We start from the raw sequence: 20,140 nt of genomic DNA on the forward strand, positions 1-20,140 counted from the left end.
ACTGCACATGGGAAAGAAATAACCTTACTTAATTTATAGTATGGATTTTCAGTGTCACTTCTAAAATAACTACGTTTTATATTCTATTTCACTTTTTGTGTTATTTCAGAAAGTGCACTGTGAAGCACTAAGTTACTAAATTAAAGAAATACCGATAATTATGAATAAAATGAATTTTTGGTTGAAACGTTTTAGATATTTTTGACCTGCCATACCTTGCACTTTCGTTTGTCTGTGACAGCTGCAGAGCATGTAGAGTTATTTATAATTAATTAGGCACATAGAACTGCATTTCAGATTTAGTCGGATGTAGTAAAGGTCACCAGTAATTTTAATTTCGAACAACATAACTGATGATTTGGCATTTCAAGCAGGATTTACTGTTTACTAATATGATTACAAAATCATGTAAGACTTTTGAATATAGTGCCACAGAAATTAATTTAAATAAGCTAGTGTCGGCTGTGAATCAGTGAGTGAAGTTGATGAAGAAAAAATTAGAAGATTTTAAGGTGTGGTTTACACCAAATCACTCTTCTTCCAATACATCACAGGCGCTGGCTGTTGTGGTTAGTAGCTCTAGCGACTGTTCATTTGACTCAGCAGTGCATAGTATGAGTAAGAAGCGTTTACCAACTGAAACAGAGTGTTCGACATTGTTATTATTCATAAACAATAGGACAAATAAATGATTTATGTTATCTAATCTTAATCTGATACATACTAGCTTGAAATTTAATATACACAATTATTTGAAATGCTTTATGAATTTGAGTTTTACATAAATGACTTGTCGAAGTTAACCGTTATTTAATGATTTCAATAGTTCGGCTATTGCAATTCTGATTGATACCCGTAATTTTCAGTGTATGTCAAAGATAACATTCCAGACGTGAAAAGAAAGCATAAAGAAATAATTTTCGGTGGACCACCGACATTTCCAATGAATTAGAAACACTTTCACTCAGATTCACAATTGTTAATGAATGAACGTTTACGTGTTGTTGAAACACAGGATAAATCAATGTTACCAGCAATAATTACCATATTGCGCCATAACAGTCTTCTCACTTTTATTCATCGTTCCTAGAAAGACAGAATATGTAAAATGTGGTCAAGTAACAGTCTACAGTTCCGAAAGTCTGCGGTTCGATCTCCAGCTACCTCTACTACTTTATCTACCATTTATTACTTCTTTCACCTCTGACAATGTTCACTACCGTGCAGACTGAAGAACTCTACAGTTCGAAAAGTCCACGTTGAGCTACATCCCTCTATGAGTGAATGGATAAGTCAGTTCCATCGTTGGATGAAGCCAGTGGCACACTACGTCAGATAAGACTGTGCCTAGTAAAGCAATGCACTGTTAAGACGAGCTTCCTGGTTGACAACTGCTTACTCTTTAGTTGGACGATTCAAATAAACACGTTGGTCGTTTTGCAAAGATGAATTTGGTGCTTACAGCACTCACGATGTTTAAACAGTAAATTTTCGCCTGACAACTTCGACTATGTTCAGTTTTTCATTTTTATTGACTCAGGGAACACATATGTAGACTAACCGTGAGGAATGCTTCCCTGTTGATAGGGTAGAGGTGTCCAGCTGTGAGAACTAGCGGCTTCTGCGAGCGGCTGACGATGATCCTCAGAGCACGCTTGAAGCGCTCACTCGCGTCCACCCAAGAGCTGTTGTATGCTGCCACCGAGACCGCCTCTGCCTGTAGTAAACAAGACACCCTCCCGTGTACATGTTGTAAGATTTTTATTTTATTTTATGCACATCTTGACAAAGAAGTGAAGTACCCAGGAGACATGGTCGGATGTCAATTGAACTTTTACAGACGTACATGCCGTCGGTGGTTATGTTAATGATTACATTACCAGTGTCTGTAACAGGTAAAATGGCCACCAGAGTCCACTAGTGTCGCTGAAGTTCAGTGTTGCTACCAGGCCTGGTAGGGTGTATGTGGGGGTCTGAACACTGACAGATGTTGGATGACTATGCTGATAGAAGCGGTGATGCTGTGGACTTGTGTGAGACAGTGTTACCTGCACCTCACAGACGTTGAAATAGGCCTTGTTGTGGATCTGCGCCGGCCGCTGTGACCGAGCGGTTCTAGGCGCTTCAGTCCGGAACCGCGCGAGTGCTACGGTCGTAGGTTCGAATCCTGCCTCGGGCATGGATGTTTGTGATGTCCTTAGGTTAGGTAGGTTTAAGTAGTTCTAACTTCTAGGGGACTGATGACCTCAGATGTTAAATCCCATAGTGCTGAGATTCATTTCAACCATTTTGTGGATCTGCATTTGGTTCCACATCTCAGATGTTACCGTTCTCTTCTGTTCCGGTTTTCTCACAGTCCGTGTTTCACTGCAATACAATTCTGCACTCCAAACATACATTCGCAGAAATTTCTTCCTCAAATTAAGGTCTATATTTGATACTGGTAGACTTCTCCTGGCCAGGAATGCCCGTCTCGACAGTGCGAGTCTGCTTTTGATGTCCTCCTTGCTCCGTCCGCCATTGGTTATTTTGCTGCCTAGGTAGAAGAATTCTTTAACTTCATTTGCATCGTGATCACCAATCGCAATGGTAAGTTCAAAAAAAAAAAAAAGAAAAAAAAAGGTTCAAATGGCTCTGAGCAGTATGCGACTTATCTTCTGAGGTCATCAGTCCCATAGAACTTTGAACTAATTAAACCTAACTAACCTAAGGACATCGCACACATCCATGCCCGAGGCAAGATTCGAACCTGCGACCGTAGCGGTCACGTGGTTCCAGACTGTAGCGCCTAGAACCGTATGGCCACTCCGTCCGGCAATGTTAAATTCCCTCTGTTCACATTTCTGCTCCTCCACATTACTTAAGTCTTTCTTCGATTTACTCTCAATGCATATTCGGTCGGCCGGTGTGACCGAGCGGTTCCAGGCGCTTCAGTCCAGAACCGAGCGACTGCTACGGTCGCAGGTTCGAATCCTGCCTCTGGCATGGATGTGTGTGATGTCCTTAGGTTAGTTAGGTTTAAGTAGTTCTAAGTTCTAGGGGATTGATGACCTCAGAAGTTAAGTCCCATAGTTTTCAGAGCCATTTGAACCATTTTTGGCTCTCTGATGGACTCATGCCGTATCGAAATTTGTACGTTTTTGTATGCGACAGTAGGTTGAACTGTCTGGTAACATGAGGGCAGGGTACTTGTACTGGTCGACCACATCTCACAACCATGGGAGCATCGCAGTATCGCGCACCAAGATCACTGAAACATTCTCACATCTGCATCTACCATCCTACAAGAAGTAATGGATTCCTAGAATGTTTCTGTGCAATGACACACTAGTATTCAGAGACTACCAGCAATCGGACTGGGGCATTACAATCCCATGTGTACGCTTCCACTAACGCCACAACAGATGCTGTTGTTTTTCAAGTGGTGCTATGAGCACGAACCGTGGACTGGGGATGAAAGGCGTCATATTGTTCTCAGTGATGAAGTACCTCCGATGGCCACTGTCAGCAAGTATGCCATCGATGTGGAGAGAGATCCCATTTTTCCAGTGTTTCGGAGAGGAACAGCGGTGTTATTCGTGGTGTCATGGTGTGGGCATATATTAGGTATAGCTCAGATGAAGACTGGTAACAAACGAGGAAACTCTAACGGCGCACCTGTACTTGACAGACATTGGCGTCCTCCTGTGTCACCTCTCATATGAGAGTGTTGTGGTGCCATTTTTGAACAGGACAATGCCCGTCAACCTGAACTGTCTACGTGATGTTGAGGTACTCTCGTGCGCACCAAGATGTCCAGATCTCTCCCCAATAAAAAATTTGTGGGGCCAGTTAGGACGTTGACTCTGTACCAGTGACTATATCCAGGATGTCATGGGTCAGTTACAACAATTGTGAACCAACTTGGCTCAGAAGAGGTGCGGGTCCAGGGCAGAGAGTGTGGAAGCGGGCTTACATCGCCTAGTTCTTTGTAACTTTGAATTTGTTTTGTAATCTCTACAATAACGTCAGATACCCTCTCAAGACATGAAATTTCATTTTGTTTCATGATCCCCTTCTGGTTGCATAATGTTTTGACTGTATTTATTGGAAAAACGCTAAGAAAATGGAAGTAGCCGGTTTTTGTGCGTAAGTTTCCCTCTTCACAGCTTGGGTGACATAATAGCAATCAAACCTAAGAAAATAATCAACGCATGGCCGAATTTCCACACATCACCTACTCCTAGTGGTAACTATGTAAACATGTAGTGTCAGTGATCCACTGTCATCCAGACTGACAAGAAGAAAAATAAGCACGAAAATGGACTAATCAATACGTAAAAATGAGATGTAAAAGTACATTTACAACGAATGTCCATGTAACATTTATACGAATTCCAACAAAGATAGTATATGGCAAAATCAATATTATACTTGAGGTAATAACTCCAATCGAATGTAATGACAGTCTTCAATAAGAAGACTATCTCCTATTAATGTATTTACAGAACATCAGATGGTGGAAGTTTGTCGCATTCAATTCGAACACTTCGCATGATATCCTCAACGCCATGAATAGAGGAAACTAGGCTTCGTCAATGTTTCTGGGTTTTCGGGAGGTTTCTCCTAAAGTACTACATCTACGCTTTACAAATAAAATACTATCCTATGAGATGACTAGGGAGGTTTACGGTAGTTCAAGGTATCCCGACAGGCCCTATACAGGACTCAGTTCTGGATGGAGAGTCATCTAGAGGCACTGGTGTGCCCCAGGGGAGTGTAACAGGACAGCTGCCTTTCATGTTCCACATTAATGACTTGGTGTTTATAGCTCCACTTCCTCAGTTTTGTTGCAAGCTCACTGAAAGTGAATCCTGCTGATTATTGCACATCTTTCTATACAGCGATTAAGGAAGCGTTATCTAGTACGTGCAGATTCGTCTAGTTTTCACTGAGTGAATGCGACAGTTTCTTCTGAATAAGTCAATAATGTCAAAAACAAATCCCAAGTTTGAAAAAAATATGCACGGAGACGGCTGAGTTAGGATATTGAAATACCACAGCAACGACCTACAAGAAGTTGGCGAACCAGATCAGTCTGACTCCCTCTTCTGGGCTAAAGATATTCTCGGTGCGGCCTCAAAATATTAAACCATATGGGGTAATAGAGTGAAATTAAGCAATGTAAATCAATTTTAGGGTTTGAATATCAAACACACCGCCGGCCGGTGTGGCCGAGCGGTTCTAGGCGCTTCAGTCAGGAACCGAGCGACCGCTACAGTCACAGGTTCGAATCCTGCCTCGGGCATGGATGTGTGTGATGTCCTTAGGTTAGTTAGGTATATGTAGTTCTAAGTTCTAGGGGACTGATGACATCAGATGTTAAGCCCCTTAGTACTCAGAGCAATTTGAACCCTCAAACACACCGGACATTCAGCGGCTCGTCGACTTGTCTGGGATCGCGGTAGATTACATCGAAACTAAAGCTGAAGTCTTAAATTACGCATTTAAGAAATTATTCATGCAGGACGATCGTACAGACATACTTCCCTTTGTCGTCGCACAGATTCCCGTATGGAGGACATCGACATTCCCGGCGTTGAGAAGCAACTTCAAGAGTTGAAAATAAATAAGTCGCAAAGTCTGGACGGAATCCCAGTTTGATTAAGAGAGTACTCCATGGCCCTGGTTCCTTATTTACTTTCTCGTCTAGTGCCAAGTCCCAGGCAACGGTTTAAAACACTGGTGAAGCCTGTACATAAGAACGGTAAATGAATGGACCCGCAAAACTACAGACCAATATCCTTCACATCATTATGCTGCAGAATTATTGAACGTATTCTCATTTCGATCGTAATAAATATCTTTTAGATCGAAAACCTTTTGTCCACAAATGAGCACCGATTAACTAAGCATCGCTCGTGCGAAACGCATCTTCACCTTTTCTCACACGACATCCTGTGAACAATGAATAAAGGTGACAGGCAAATTCCATATTCGTAGATTTCCGTAATCAATTCAAATGGTACCTCACTGCAGTCTATTAACGAACGTCCGAATATACGGAAGAGCTTTCCTAATACGTGTGTGAGTTGCTCGATGATTACAGAAGTAAATAGCACCCTCTACGGTGTCCTCGTCGGTGAGTGTTCATCAGAGACAATGTTATCGTCATGAGCACCGCGGGGATGCGTTATAGGATCGGGCTGTCTTTCTGTATACTTTAATGACCTGGCGGACCGGATGGCTGATTCTTTGCTGATGGCGGTACAGTATATGAGACGGTATTGCCGTTCAGAACCATCATCAGTTATTTTGCTCCCCAAATAGCAAAACTCATCTACTACTTAGAGCGTCTAATTTCCAAATCTAATGCCCTCAGCATCACCTGATTTAATTCGACTACACTCCATTCTCCTCGTTTTGCTTTTGTTGACGTCTATCTTATATCCTCCTTTGAAGACACTATCCATTCCGTTCAACTGTTCTCCCAGGTCCTTTGCTGTCTCTGACAGGATTACAATCTCATCGACAAACCTCAAAATTTTTATTTCTTCTCCACGGATTTTAATTCCTACTTCCAGTTTTTCCTTTGTTTCCTTTACTGCTAGCTCAGTATACAGTTTGAATAAGATCGAGTACAGTCTACACCACTCTGTCACTCGCTTCTCAACTAGTGCTTCCCTTTCATTTCCCTCGACTCTTATTACTGCCATCTGGTTTCCGTAAAAATGTATATAGCCTTTCGCTCCCTGTATTTTACACCTATCAACTTCAGAATCTGAAAGAAAGTATCCAGTCAACATTGTACAAAGCTTTCTCTAAGTCTGCAAATGCTATAAACGTAGGTGTGCCTCTCCTTAATTTGTCTTGTAAGATAAGTCGTAGATTCAGTATTGCCTTGCGAGTTCTGACATTTCTTTGGAATCCAAACTGACCTTCCCCGAAGTCAGCTTCTACCAGTTTTTCCATTCATCTGTAAGGAATTCCTATTAGTATTTTGCTGCCGTGACTTTTAAACTGATAGTTCCGTAATTTTTCACACCTGTCAACAAATGCTTTCCTTAGGATGGGAATTATTATATTCTTCTTGAAGTCTTAGGATATTTTGCCTGGTTCATACATCTTTCTCACCCGACGGAAGAGTTTTGTCATGGTTGGCTCTCGCAAGGCTATCAGTAGTTCCAACGGAATGTTGTCTACTACTGGGGTCTTGTTTCGGTTTAACTCTTTAACTGTTTTGTCAAGTTCATCACGCAGTATTGTATGTCTGTTCTCATCCTCATCTACGTCCTTTTCCATTTCTATAATGTTGCCCACAAGTACATCTCCCTTGTATAGACCCTATATATAATCCTTTCACCTTTCTGCCTTCCCTTCTTTGCTTAGGACTGGTTTTCCATCTGATATTCAAACAGGTAATTCTCTTTTCTCCAAAGATCTCTTTAATTTTCCTGTAGGCAGCATCTATCTTACCCCTAGTGGTATATGCTGTTATATTCTTAAATTTGTCCTCTAGCCCTCACTGCTTAGCACTCTGCACTTCCTGTCAATCCCGTTTTTGAGACATTTTTACTCCTTTTCTCCTGCTTTATTTACTGTAATTTTATATTTTCTCCTTTCACCAATTAAATTCAACATTTCTTCTGTTACTGAAGTATTTCTACTGGCCGTCGTCTTTTTGTCTACTTCATTGTTTGTTGCCTTCACTATTTCATATCTCAAAGCTACCCATTCCTCTACTACTATATTTCTTTCCCCAGTTCTTGTCAATCGTTTTCTAATGATCATTGTGAAACTCTCTACAACCTCTGGTTCTCTCAGTTTATCCATGTCCCATCTCCTTAAATTCCCATTATTTTGCAGTTTCTTCAGTTTAAATCTACAGTTGATAACCAATAAATTTAGGTCAGAGTCCACATCTGCCCCTCGAAACGTCCTACAATTTAAAACTTGCTTTCTAGATCTCATATCCGCAACTTGCTATAAACGTATAAAAGTGGAAGTTAATGCAGATAAGTATGGACCTAGTTATCGAATACAGCATTAGTGATGGTCTGCTTGACAAAATTGCGTCGATTAAGTCTCTCAGGAGTAATGTTACGAAATGATATGAAATTGAATGAGGACGTAAAGACTGGTATGAAGGAAGGCAACTGGTCGACTTCGGGTTACTGGGAGAGTTTAAGGAAAGTGTAGCTGGTCTATAAAGGAGACTGCGTATGGAACTCTTCTTCTTGACTACCGTTCGAGTGTTTGGAATCACATCCACATGGGACTAAAGGCAAGCGATTAAAACGTGTGCTGCTAGATTTCTTATCGGCAGATAGCGTGCAACTTTCCGTGCCCTCTGCTCTCAGAGCGTTGCCCACAGAGGCTCATTGTGAAGGTGTTACGGGTAACCCGTGGAGAGCGCGGCAAGCCGAATCCCTGTCGCGAGCTACGCTGGACACACTAACAAGACGTAGGGGGCGCTCTCGCTGTTCTGCATTTCGAGGAGATGATGATGTTTGATTTGTGGGGCGCTCAACCTCGCGGTTGTCAGCGCCCGTACAAATTCCTAATCTTTGCACAGTCCAATCTCGCCACTTCCACGAACGATGATGAAATGAAGAGGACTACACAAACACCCAGACCCCGGGCGGAGAAAATCACTAAACCGGCCGGGATTCGAACCCGGGATCCCGTGATCCAGAGAGCTGCTGACATTTCAAGGAGATGTGCAGTGGTCCGAAGGCTGGGAAACTGTGGAGACAACTGTTTGGAATAAAATCTCTTCAGAGTTGGAACAGATTCTCTGTTAACAAACAGGGTTAAAGTGGCGTCTTGTGACATATTTTGGAAACTTCACCAAGATACAGCACCCTGCTCGCAACGAATGTAGAAATTCTGTGAGGCTAGTGCACTCCTTTCTATTATCTCTCGATTATACAGAGTGGTCCATTGGTAGTAACTGCGAAATAACCGAAATAACCGTCAAACGAAAAAACTACAAAGAACGAAACTTGTCTAGCTTGAGAGGGGAAACCAGATGGCGCTATGGCTGGCCCGCTAGAAGGCGCTGCCATAGGTCAAACGGATATCAACTGCGTTTTTTAAATAGGAAACCTTTTTTTTATTGCAGATTCGTGTAGTACGTAAAGAAATATGAATGTTTTCGTTGGGCCACTTTTTTCACTTTGTGATAGATGGCGCTGTAATAGTCACAAACGTGTAAGTACGTAGTGTCACGTAACATTCCGCCAGTGCGGACGGTATTTGCTTCGTTACACATTTGCCATGTTAAAATGGACCGTTTACCAATTGTGGAAAAGGTCAATATCGTGTTGATGTATGGATATTGTAATCAAAATGCCCAATGGTCGTGTGCTCTGTGTGCTGCCCAGTATCCTGGACGACATCGTCGAAGTGTCCAGACCGTTCGCCGGATAGTTACGTTATTTAAGGAAACAGGAAGTGTTCAGCCACATGTGAAACGTTAACCACGACCATCAACAAATGACGTTGCCCAAGTAGGTGCTTTAGCTGCTGTCGCGGCTAATCCTCACATCAGTAGCAGACATTCTGCGCGAGAATCGGGAATCTCAAAAATGTCGGTGTTAAGAATGCTACAAAAAAATGGTTCAAATGGCTCTGAGCACTATGGGACTTAACTTCTGAGGTCATCAATCCCCTAGAACTTAGAACTACTTAAACCTAACTAACCTAAGGACATCACACACACCCATGCCCGAGGCAGGATTCCAACCTGCGACCGTAGCGGTCGCGCGGTTCCAGACTGAAGCGCCTAGAACCGCTCGGCAAGAATGCTACATCAACATTGATTGCACCCGTATCATATTTATATGCACCAGGAATTGCATGGCTACGACTTTTAACGTCGTGTACAGTTCTGCCACTGGGCACAAGAGAAATTACGGGACGATGACAGATTTATTACAAGCATTCTGTTTAGCGACGAAGCGTCATTCACCAACAGCGGTAACGTAAACCGGCACAATATGCACTATTGGGCAACGGAAAATCCACGATGGCTGCTACAAGTGGAACATCAGCGACCTTTGGCGGGCTAATGTATGGTGCGACATTATGGGAGGAAGGATAATTGGCCTCCATTTTATCGATGGCAATCTAAATGGTGCAATGTATGCTGTTTTCCTATGTAATGTTCTACCGATGTTACTACAAGATGTTTCACTGCATGACAGATTGGTGATGTACTTCCAACACGGATGGATGTCCGACACATAGTTCGCGTGCGGTTGAAGCCGTATTGAATAGCATATTTCATGACAGGTGGATTGGTCGTCGAAGCACCACACCATGGCAGGCAGGTTCACCGGATCTGACGTCTCCGGATTCCTTTCTGTGGGGAAAGAAGAAGGATATTTGCTATCGTGATCCACCGACAGCGCTTGACAACATTCATGAGCGCATTGTCAATGCATGTACGAATGTTACTGTAGGCGAACTACTCGCTGTTGAGAGGAATTCGTTACACGTATTGGCAAATGCATTTTGGTTAACGGAGATCATTTTGAGCATTTATTGCATTAATGTGGTATTTACAGGTAATCACGCTGTAACAGCATGCCTTTTCAGAAATGATAAGTTCACAAAGGTACATGTATCACATTGGAACAACCGAAGTAAAATGTTCAAACGTACCTACGTTCTGTATTTTAATTTAAAAAAACCTACCTGTTACCAACTCTTCGACTAAAATTGTGAGTCATGTGTTTGTGACTATTACAGAGCCATCTATCACAAAGCGAAAAAAGTGGTCCAACTAAAACATTCTTATTTCTTTACGTACTACACGAATATGTAATAAAAAATGGGGGTTGTTTTTTTTAAAAAAAAAACCTAGTTGATATCCGTTTGACCTATGGCAGCGCCATCTAGCGGGACAGCAATAGCGCGATCTGCTTTCCCCCTACAAGCTAGACAAGTTTCGTGCTTTGTAGTTTTTTTTTTTTTTTTTGTTTGACGGTTATTTCGTGAGATATTCGGCCCGGTCACGATCAATGGACCACCCTGTATACCCATTTGCAGTGGGCTCAGTTCCTTTGATGAAAATATAGTAACCTTTTAAGGCTATGATTTTCTTTCCATCTTCCTTCTTATGCTTATCTCTGGACTAAAGTTCCTAATATCAATGTTTCACAAACCGTAAGAGTCTATTGCATTTCGTGAAACGTCTATATTCCATTCCAGAATGAGAGGTTTCGATTTAAATGAGGTCTGCACGAAAAAAAATTCTGTGTTGGGTACCAAGAGGTAAAAAGAGAGCGACATGATGACCTAATGGAAGGTGGATCACTTATACTAGAGAACATGCAGCAGCGACGTGGATACGTGGAAGAAACTGGAGCAAGCCTTTATCAGCAGTGGATGCCTACAGGCTAATGACGACGACGACGATGATGATGAGGTACTTCAACAATACATAAATCGAATATGTGTCTCTTACGTTCAATACCGTGTAATTTTGTCATAGATCCATTAGTTGCTTTTTCTAGTAGAGAGACAGTACGTAAAAAATTCATTAACGTTGTAAAAAACAATGACGATACGATATTTCCTTTGCATGTAGTGGTACATTCTAAGTTCATAATAATAATAATAATAATAATAACAATAACACCTTGGCTTGAGTGCCTTATAGGTTGGAATCTCCAATCAGCTTAATAACTGTGGTAGAGTTGCGCGGCAAAAGCCTGGAAACAAGTACGAGTAATTCTGAGCAGGAAGTTCATCTCGCTCACCTGCGCTGTCACGTTATTTGCTGCCCAACAATAAAGGTAGACTTGGCCTCCCGGAATTGGAAGAAATGATGCGCATTTCAATACTGAACTGAATTCTTCACTCTGCGAAAAAGCAAAACAAATATATAAATACCTGAAAAGATGTGTGGCCTGGATTATATTAACACAAAGATAGCAACAGATGAAACAAAACTACATGTCCTTTACAGTTGCGAGTACCACGGATTCGTTATAATATATAGTCCGTTTTTGTGTTCTTCCGATTCCCTTTTACGTACACGGATGTGGATATTTAACCGCGGCTTCAATAAATCGCTGTGTTCTTCGCAGGAGGCGGGAGCACTGCATGCTAAACAGTAATACACCTGCTTTTATGCAGCATTCGGCACGTTTCCTAACGAATATTGTCTTCTATAGCTCTCATACATTAATATGTCACTCACTGTTTCCAGAGTATACTCAGACGTAGAATAATTCTGTGCATATATCCAGTCTCAAAAACGTTTTACAGCAGTTTCATCCTATTTAATATTTTGGGAGTTTCAGGGTGTGTGGTCACCATTCCTGAAGGCTAAAATGACAACTTTGACGACATTCCGAAGGAGAACTCTAAGTCTGCTTCCACGCCTTCCACCAGACAAGATGCCGCTTCCCACCGAAAACAATATGTTCCACTGAAGATTCCACAGGGTGAAGTGCGCAGGTGAAGCACTATAGGATATTTTGCGCTTACTGTTGGACATGTAACGAAGTAGTAGGCACGGCGTATACAAAATGGTTTTGTCCGGAACTCTGCAGACAGGGTGATAGGAGAGGCAACTTAGAAGAAAACATTCGTATAGTCGCAAAGTTTTTCCAGGAAGGAGTGCAATTAAAATAATATTAAAATTCCTGACCGATAGGGTGTGAGCCTAGCAGAGGGGAGTCAGTTACTTATGTTTTTCTGAAACGCTGTGGTTTCTGGTGAAAATGTTTCTCTGTGCAACCCGCTGCATTAAATTATCTGCAAGAAAAGGTTTTGTTCATTTTTTCTCTACAATCACTCGATTGCACATTGCGGGGATAGGAAAATCACATATTTTTAAAAATAGTGTTTTTAGTATGAAATTATTGTTTATTATTAAATAAAGTGGATTAAGAACAAATTGTAAAGATGTACAACACACGTAAGTGTAGTAGAGCAGTTTCAAGAGATAAATTGGGATGGATGGCATATACGTGAGCGAAGGTAGGTCGCCGGATTGTGGTCATGCGCTTACTTCCTTCATAGGTCTGCTAAATGAACAGTAATCGGGCGATCCCCACTTCTGTATACCTCACTACGTCAGAAGAAGCGACTGCATGATGTTTCACGAAGACATACTGACCCTACTGCAGTGCACTTATGAACGATTGGCGACCCATCTTTACGTCCGAGGGGGAGTTTATTTTCCACTGAGTGCATAAACACTACAGGGAATACAGATATCAGTTATCAATAGTACTAAAGCAACAAATTTATGTGGACAGAATGTACGTAAATCTTTCCACACTGCTCTATACCGCTAGAGGCGAAGTTGATTCCTGGTTATGCCATACGGCAGCTGAAGTGTTCATCAAGCAATGGAAACCCCCTCCACCACGACTCCAGCTGGCTTTTCCGTTTGCAGACAGACTACACATTCCCAGCATTTGTTGTCCAGTTCTCTAATGTGAGTAGACAACTTCAATGGGCTCCTGTTTTATAATTCCATTACTTTTAGTTTATTAAATGAATACTTATTTTTAGCTCTTAAGTGAGCTTTTACGGATCAAAGCTGGAGCTGTAAAGTTTCTGCCGCAATACAGAGCATGCCGCGTGTATAACATGCTGTCAATATGTACGCGGACATCTTGAAAAGAAATGCCACCAAACGTTTTATTTGAATATTCTTAGAGTTTTTTAAAGAATGTCTTCAGAGACCTGCCAGTGAACAAAAAACGGTGAATCGTTAGGTGCTAAGGCTGTGGTCATCTGAGCAAGGTCGCACAACCCTGTCCAATCTCCCGCATACGGCTGTGACTCATGCAGTGTTGAAACGTGTGGAACTCTCTTTCGTGGTAATCGGCGGACCATCTGTGCGGAAATGGTTGCTCGTTACGAGGCTGATCGTGACAATTGTTTGTCAAACATCGTCATAGGTTATGAAACAAGGGCCACCTTTCTAAACGGAAGCAAAATGGCAATGTACGGAGTGGTGCCACACTACCTCTTTCATTATTAAAAAAAAAAAAAAAATGTTCGAAGCAGCACCCTCAGCCGGTAAAATCATGGCGACCAGCATCTGGGACATTGAAGGGGTTATTCTGTTTGATGTCATCCCTCATGGTGCAACCATCAACTCTCAAGTGTATCGTGCTAACCTCAGGAATCTGAAGAATGGACGTCAGCGTTTCCGTCGTCACAAAAATGCAAACGGACTTTTCCTACTCCACTTCAACGCAAGGGCTCACGCATGTCTGCACACCTCAGAGGAGCTCACAAAACTTCACTCATCCTCTTCCACCCTACAGCCCAGGTCTCGCACATTCCGACTTCCATCTTTTTTATCCAGTGAAGGATGTACTCCGCGGGAAGCAGCAGGAGGATGATGGGGTGGTTATTGAGGCAGCAAGACGTTGGTTCCGACGTCGACCAGTGGTGTGGTACCTTTCGCCAATACAGGTCCTCCCAGTATGACGGCGTAAGGCTGTCGCATTGAACGGAGATTATGTTGAAAAATAGGTCTTTGTAACCAAAAGATTAGGGAGCAGTATGGCGCATTGGAGTCCTGAATAAAACCAACCATACTTACTGAACGCACACTCAGAATATAGTTAGTGTCTTAACACTGTTCTACGGCACTTAGATATGGTGCACCCTTTCAAAATTGTTCTCAACCTATTTCATCTAACAATAAAAATAATTGGATGGTATTTGTGGTGTGCATACTGTAAGACCTTCAGTACACACACCATCAGATTAATTGACTTGTCACTCTAACGAAGTAGGTGAGTGTCAGCAATATGTCTCATGGTCTTATCGCAGTGTGTTTATCTTCTGCCGTTAGGTCAGATGATAGAAATGCCACTTGCACGCTTAGAGTAGCAGATTGACGGTGACCAACTTTAAACAGAACTTGATTAATTTTCACACACATTTATTAAAATAATAACAAGAATAAAAATTACTTAACTTGGTTCTGGATGCTATTTACAATTGACAGTCTGAAGTTCCTTTGGTATTGGTAAAATACTCTTATTGTCACATATATCTCTGGTGCTTGACAAAAGTGTCTATACATTTATCTTCATGGCTATGTACAGGAATATGGTAATCTTATTAGGCGCAGACTGAAACTTGACTATAGACTGGTACAGACAAATGTAGAACTCGTACAGACTGGTACAGACTAATTCAGGCTGGTACAGACTGGTGCAGACAAACGCAGACTAATCGGAGGTCTGTACACTCGTTATAATACCTCGCACATTCATGTATCACTGCGCGAGTGTGATCCGTGGGGATAAAAGGTTCTACATTAGCAGCAGTCTCATTGGCTGCGTTACATATTAATACGCGGATTGGCGGAAGCAGAATTTGGTCCGCCTCTATGGCAGCGCCATCTCGTAGTGCGGAGACGGACGTGCGCTGCGCCAGCGCTGTTCTGCTTAGCGGGGCGCGTTCTAGTGGGCAAGTTGTGTAAGCGCTGACTACGTGGAACTATGTACACAACAGTATTAAAACTCTGTTTTTGAAAATACGCGAATCTTCCATCTCCTGTGACGTGAAAACTGTACGTCCTAGGATATCTAATGCACTTTGATTTTGTACTTGGAAAAATTTTGACTAGAAGTCGCTGTTTTTGAATTATTCAAGTAAAATATGAAAAATTACATTTAATTGCCCCTCTCCCAACCACCACTACTATGCTCACACCCCTCTGGTCAGGAGTTTTAGTGATGACGCTCCCTCTTAGCACTGTAAAAAAAAAAAAAAAAAAAAAAAAAAAAAAAAAAAAAAAAAAAAAAAAAACCTGTGCGACTTCACGAGTAAATTCACCCACTGAGACCCTTTCCCGTTTTCGGCGACTGGGCTAAGATTACAACGATAATGATGGTGGCTCCGATGTGAACGACAGTCAAGAGGTATGGGAGGGGCGGTACGACAGCTGAAACCAGGAATCTCTCATAGACTCCAGGCTACAGCTGGCATATTAACAGGGTTTTTCAGTACGACGAAATAGATTGAGAAAATAGACGTTGAAAGTCAATAGTTTCTCACTAGAGTACGAAAAAGAAATGGTTGCATAACTGCCTGTAACAACGATGTTGTATCTCAAACCACCAGCATCGTTGTTGCAGGTAGTCTGCAAAAACCAGTTCATGGGTGTTGACCACTAATGTAATCGTGTTACAGTTTGCGTCAACTCTCTCAAAGTCAGTTAAGGCCTGAAGATGGTGTACTGAATCACCACAACTGGTAGCCATATAATAAATAACATCGAAAGGAAGGTAGTAGGTGTTCCGATCTACTACATAGTGATTAAAATATCCATTATTTTTTATAAAATTGGAGAAATTCGTCTTTACTAATATTGTCATTGAATTTTCAAATGATTTTTTCCAACTTTAACGTTTACTTACTTTTCTTTTTCAATTTCAAAATTTGTAGATGCGCAACATAATTTTCCGTGAGACATGTACACAGAAGTCTAACTGAATAGAAATAAAGTGAATATAAATGAATAAATAATAAAGTCATTTCACGATAGCACCTATATTAGCCATTTGTCTCCACACTAGAATCCGAACATAAAGTAGAAATATATAATAATTACACTGATGTCCTTATTGATCGATATACATTGTTTGACAAGAAAAGTGAAGCACCCAGACGTAGAGGAGTAAATGAGACGAATTTTATAAGTTGAGAGGGTATGTGATTACAAACCAGAGTGAAATTAACAAAGACCTTGGCAGTATGACTCCACTTAACAGTATGGCGTTGTACCGCCTGTTCCCTGGACGCATACAGTTATTCAGTTGGCAAGAGTGTCATAAAGCAGTCGTTTCCTTTTCTAAGGTAAGCTGGCCGACAACTGTTGTATCTGGACCTTGATATTCCGGACACAAGCACTGGACGCTGTTGCCGTCCGATCTGGTCCCACACATGATCTATCGCGGGTGCTTCTAGAGATCTTTCTGGCCGCGATATTGCCTCGGCTTCACATACACGGTCCATCTATGACGGTACGAGCATTGTACCATTCAAAAAATGATACCACGAAAACTGCCAGTAACACACGAGGAATAAGCGTGTCTGTGATATACAGTCTGCCATCAGGGTTCCATAGTCACTACCATCTGGGAACTGAAGTCATACCCTATGGCTCTTCACGCCACAGCATGACGCGTAACACCGCTTTACCTCTCCAAAACGGTGGAAGACTGGGGCGAGTTCTCAGGTAGCCGCCATACTTGCTGACGGAAAACAAAGCGACGTCATTCGTCAACAGTCCATGCTTTCTGAACACCGCACCACTCGAGACGTAGTCATCATTGTTGTTGCGGCAGTGGTAGCCCACGCATAGGACGGTAATTGACTAGTCCTGTTACTGTTGGATTCCAAGAGATGGTGCGGCTGAGCCGTGGCGAGCTGGCGCCAGTGTTATTTTGTCCATGTATCGTTGAGAGCGATTGTGGTTGAGCTAAGCTATCTTTGATTTTCGGGGGTCTTATCTTCCGGGTTGGCGGGCGAAGCGAGTTGGTTGGTAGCCTACGACGGGTAACCCTTAAGATCTCGTGACATTCGCTGGGAGACGAGTGTCAACGGCTGCCGAACGAGCGTGATGACCGTTACATGTTGTGGTGTGAAATTGGTTGGGCGTTTTGGCGACATGGGCAGCTTGGAGATACTAGTTCTGTGACTTCGCTGAGAACAAAATCTGAAGTGAAGCGGTGAAGCTGTGGCACCCGATTCCTCGTATTGTGTACGTGATATGAAGTAAGTGGTCGTAATTGTGTTTTGTTGACCGACGCACTCGGAGCCATTTAAACTTTGTTATTCTGGGGAGACTTTCATAGTCGACCTTTAAGACGGTGTGAAAGAGTTCAGTTGGCCTAGTTAAATGGTGCAGTTATTTGAAAGTTTTCGCAGAAATTTTATTAGTGCTTTGTGTCTCTTGTAATCAAATGATTTTATGTTGGTGGTTTCAAAGCCGGCACTCTATTAATACAGTTGCCCATGTGTAAAATACTTAAGGTCAAAGTTGCGATTTTGTCAATATTGTAAAGTGTTCCTTTACACGCTTACCCATACATCGTGTCGAAGGTTCTGCGTAGTGTTTCTATGTTTCAGTGATATTGGAAAGTCTTTGTGATTCGGGCAGAAACTTTTGACTGTGCCAGAACCTTGGCGGGGAGTGAAATGTCGGCCAAGGTCTAGGCCTGGCAGTGCTTAAGAACCTGGCCACTATAGGGAGTTGTTTACATATCGCCTTCCAGAGTTTAGTATTTATCTTCCTTCCGCCAAGGCAGGTTAAGCTGGTAGGTATATAAATATATGAAACCTGTTAGTATATGAACCTGTTTCCTTAAATATTACTGATCGGCAACTGGCTAAACCTTAAGTTGCATAGCATCCGCTGAGTTCCTTGTGCAGTTATTTCTAGTAACTTTTGTATTAACACGTTTGAGCATGTGAACAATTACTTTTAAAGATCAGTGTTTCTGCTGTAGTTTTTTTATTTAAGTGGTTTTATCACATTATGTAATTGGATCTTAGCTTGACACTAGTGCTCCAGTGTCATTGTCATCCTTTACTAGTAATTCCTTTTATTATATGTATTTTGAGGGAAATCCTATATGGCAGTTTGAAATTCTAAAGTTTGTCAGTAATTCTCTTTTCTTAATAAGGGACTGTTTATTTGAGTACTGAGTATGTTGGGTTTGTAACTGTATTTGAAAAGCTTTATGTAGTGGCTCGTCCATAATTTGTAATCGTCAAATTACTTAAAGGCCGTAATGTCAATAAATTGTCTTAATTATGAACTGTGACTATCAACCATGATTCCATCCCGCTTCCTCTTTTATGGTATTTTAGATATGTTGTTTAAGTGTGGTAGATTAAGGAATTCACGTACCAGTGGGATGACAAAAAACGCTGCAGGGAGTCCATGAGTTGTTCTTTAATAGCAAGGGCAGACGTGGAGGGATTGCGATGTGCCTGGTGCCCTGCTGAGCGAGACGTCCTTGTGATCAGAAGATATGGTCGACCGGAATTTTGATGACAAGTACTCACGCCCTCATAGTTCCCTGTAGTCGCACACTGGACCCTTGTCACTTCCGAATGCCCGCAAATTGGAATACTGCACGACTCGACCAGCTAGCGAAACTGATGCCAGAATGAGGTCCCTTTATCACGATAGAAGATGCTGTTAGTGCTGCCTCACGTGAGTACGTTGCATTTCTACCTCCTCACGATCTCGTAATATCTGATAATATTCACACCAGTTATACAGCCTACCAGTCTGGGTAACAACACTAAACACGAAAGACAATAATGCACTCAGGTGGCTGTTATACTTGTCACAGAGAATTGAACATGAAATTGCTTACATAACCAGCAATGGTATGAACAGTTGCGAAGTTACAGTGACATCAGATAATGTAATAGATTTATTGGAACGAATTATATCATTTACTGTAATATGTATTAATAAAAACTTAACTTTATATTATGTTAACTTAAATACCTAAAACTTAAATAATCTAAATTGAACAAATATTAAATTATAATACTATAATTAAAATCTACTATACACCAATAAACGGTGCTAACCTCCTCAACATGCAGACTGTTGCAAGATAGTGGCTGCTTCACTCTGTTTTCAGCCACTGTATATGAAGCTCTTGTTAAGTCCTAAAGAACGGCAACAAATCGATATCTATGTGAAAAAACTGCTTGCCAACAAGACGATGGTCAGATTTCATACGTGATAGAACTGAACAAAGAAATATAAGTAGGAAGTAGGGATAATGATATGTACCGATATTGACTAGTTTCGTAAGACTCAAAAGACCCTGAGAGAGTATCTGCTAATTGTGTAATCGAGTGAATCAGAAACTGAACTTTCTTTGAGGATTATCATTTTAGAAAAAATGGTTCAAATGGCTCTGAGCACTATGGGACTTAACATCTGTGGTCTTCAGTCCCCTAGAACTTAGAACTACTTAAACCTAACCAACCTAAGGACATCACACACATCCATGCCCGAGGCAGGATTCGAACCTGCGACCGTAGCAGTCGCGCGGTTTCGGACTGAGCACCTAGAACCGCGAGACCACCGCGGCCGGCATCATTTTAGATACCTTCTGTTCGAGTAACTTAATTG

At 41.8% G+C, this 20,140-nt stretch overlaps 1 protein-coding gene across 1 annotated transcript in view; it reads right to left on the bottom strand.

The window, feature by feature from the left end:
• Positions 1-438: 438 nt before the first annotated feature.
• Positions 439-20,140, bottom strand: part of LOC124545976 (odorant receptor 43a-like) — a 46,193-nt gene continuing 26,491 nt past the window's right edge. Inside the window, exons 3-5 of the mRNA XM_047124941.1 lie at positions 11,748-11,849; positions 1,562-1,717; positions 439-636 (exon numbers count right to left, since the gene is read on the bottom strand). Coding sequence (XP_046980897.1) covers positions 580-636; positions 1,562-1,717; positions 11,748-11,849 — 315 coding nt within the window. The 3' untranslated portion in view covers positions 439-579. The remainder of the gene's footprint in view (positions 637-1,561; positions 1,718-11,747; positions 11,850-20,140) is intronic.

The sequence above is a fragment of the Schistocerca americana genome, chromosome 8, assembly GCF_021461395.2.
Source record: "Schistocerca americana isolate TAMUIC-IGC-003095 chromosome 8, iqSchAmer2.1, whole genome shotgun sequence".
Lineage (NCBI taxonomy): Eukaryota > Metazoa > Arthropoda > Insecta > Orthoptera > Acrididae > Schistocerca > Schistocerca americana.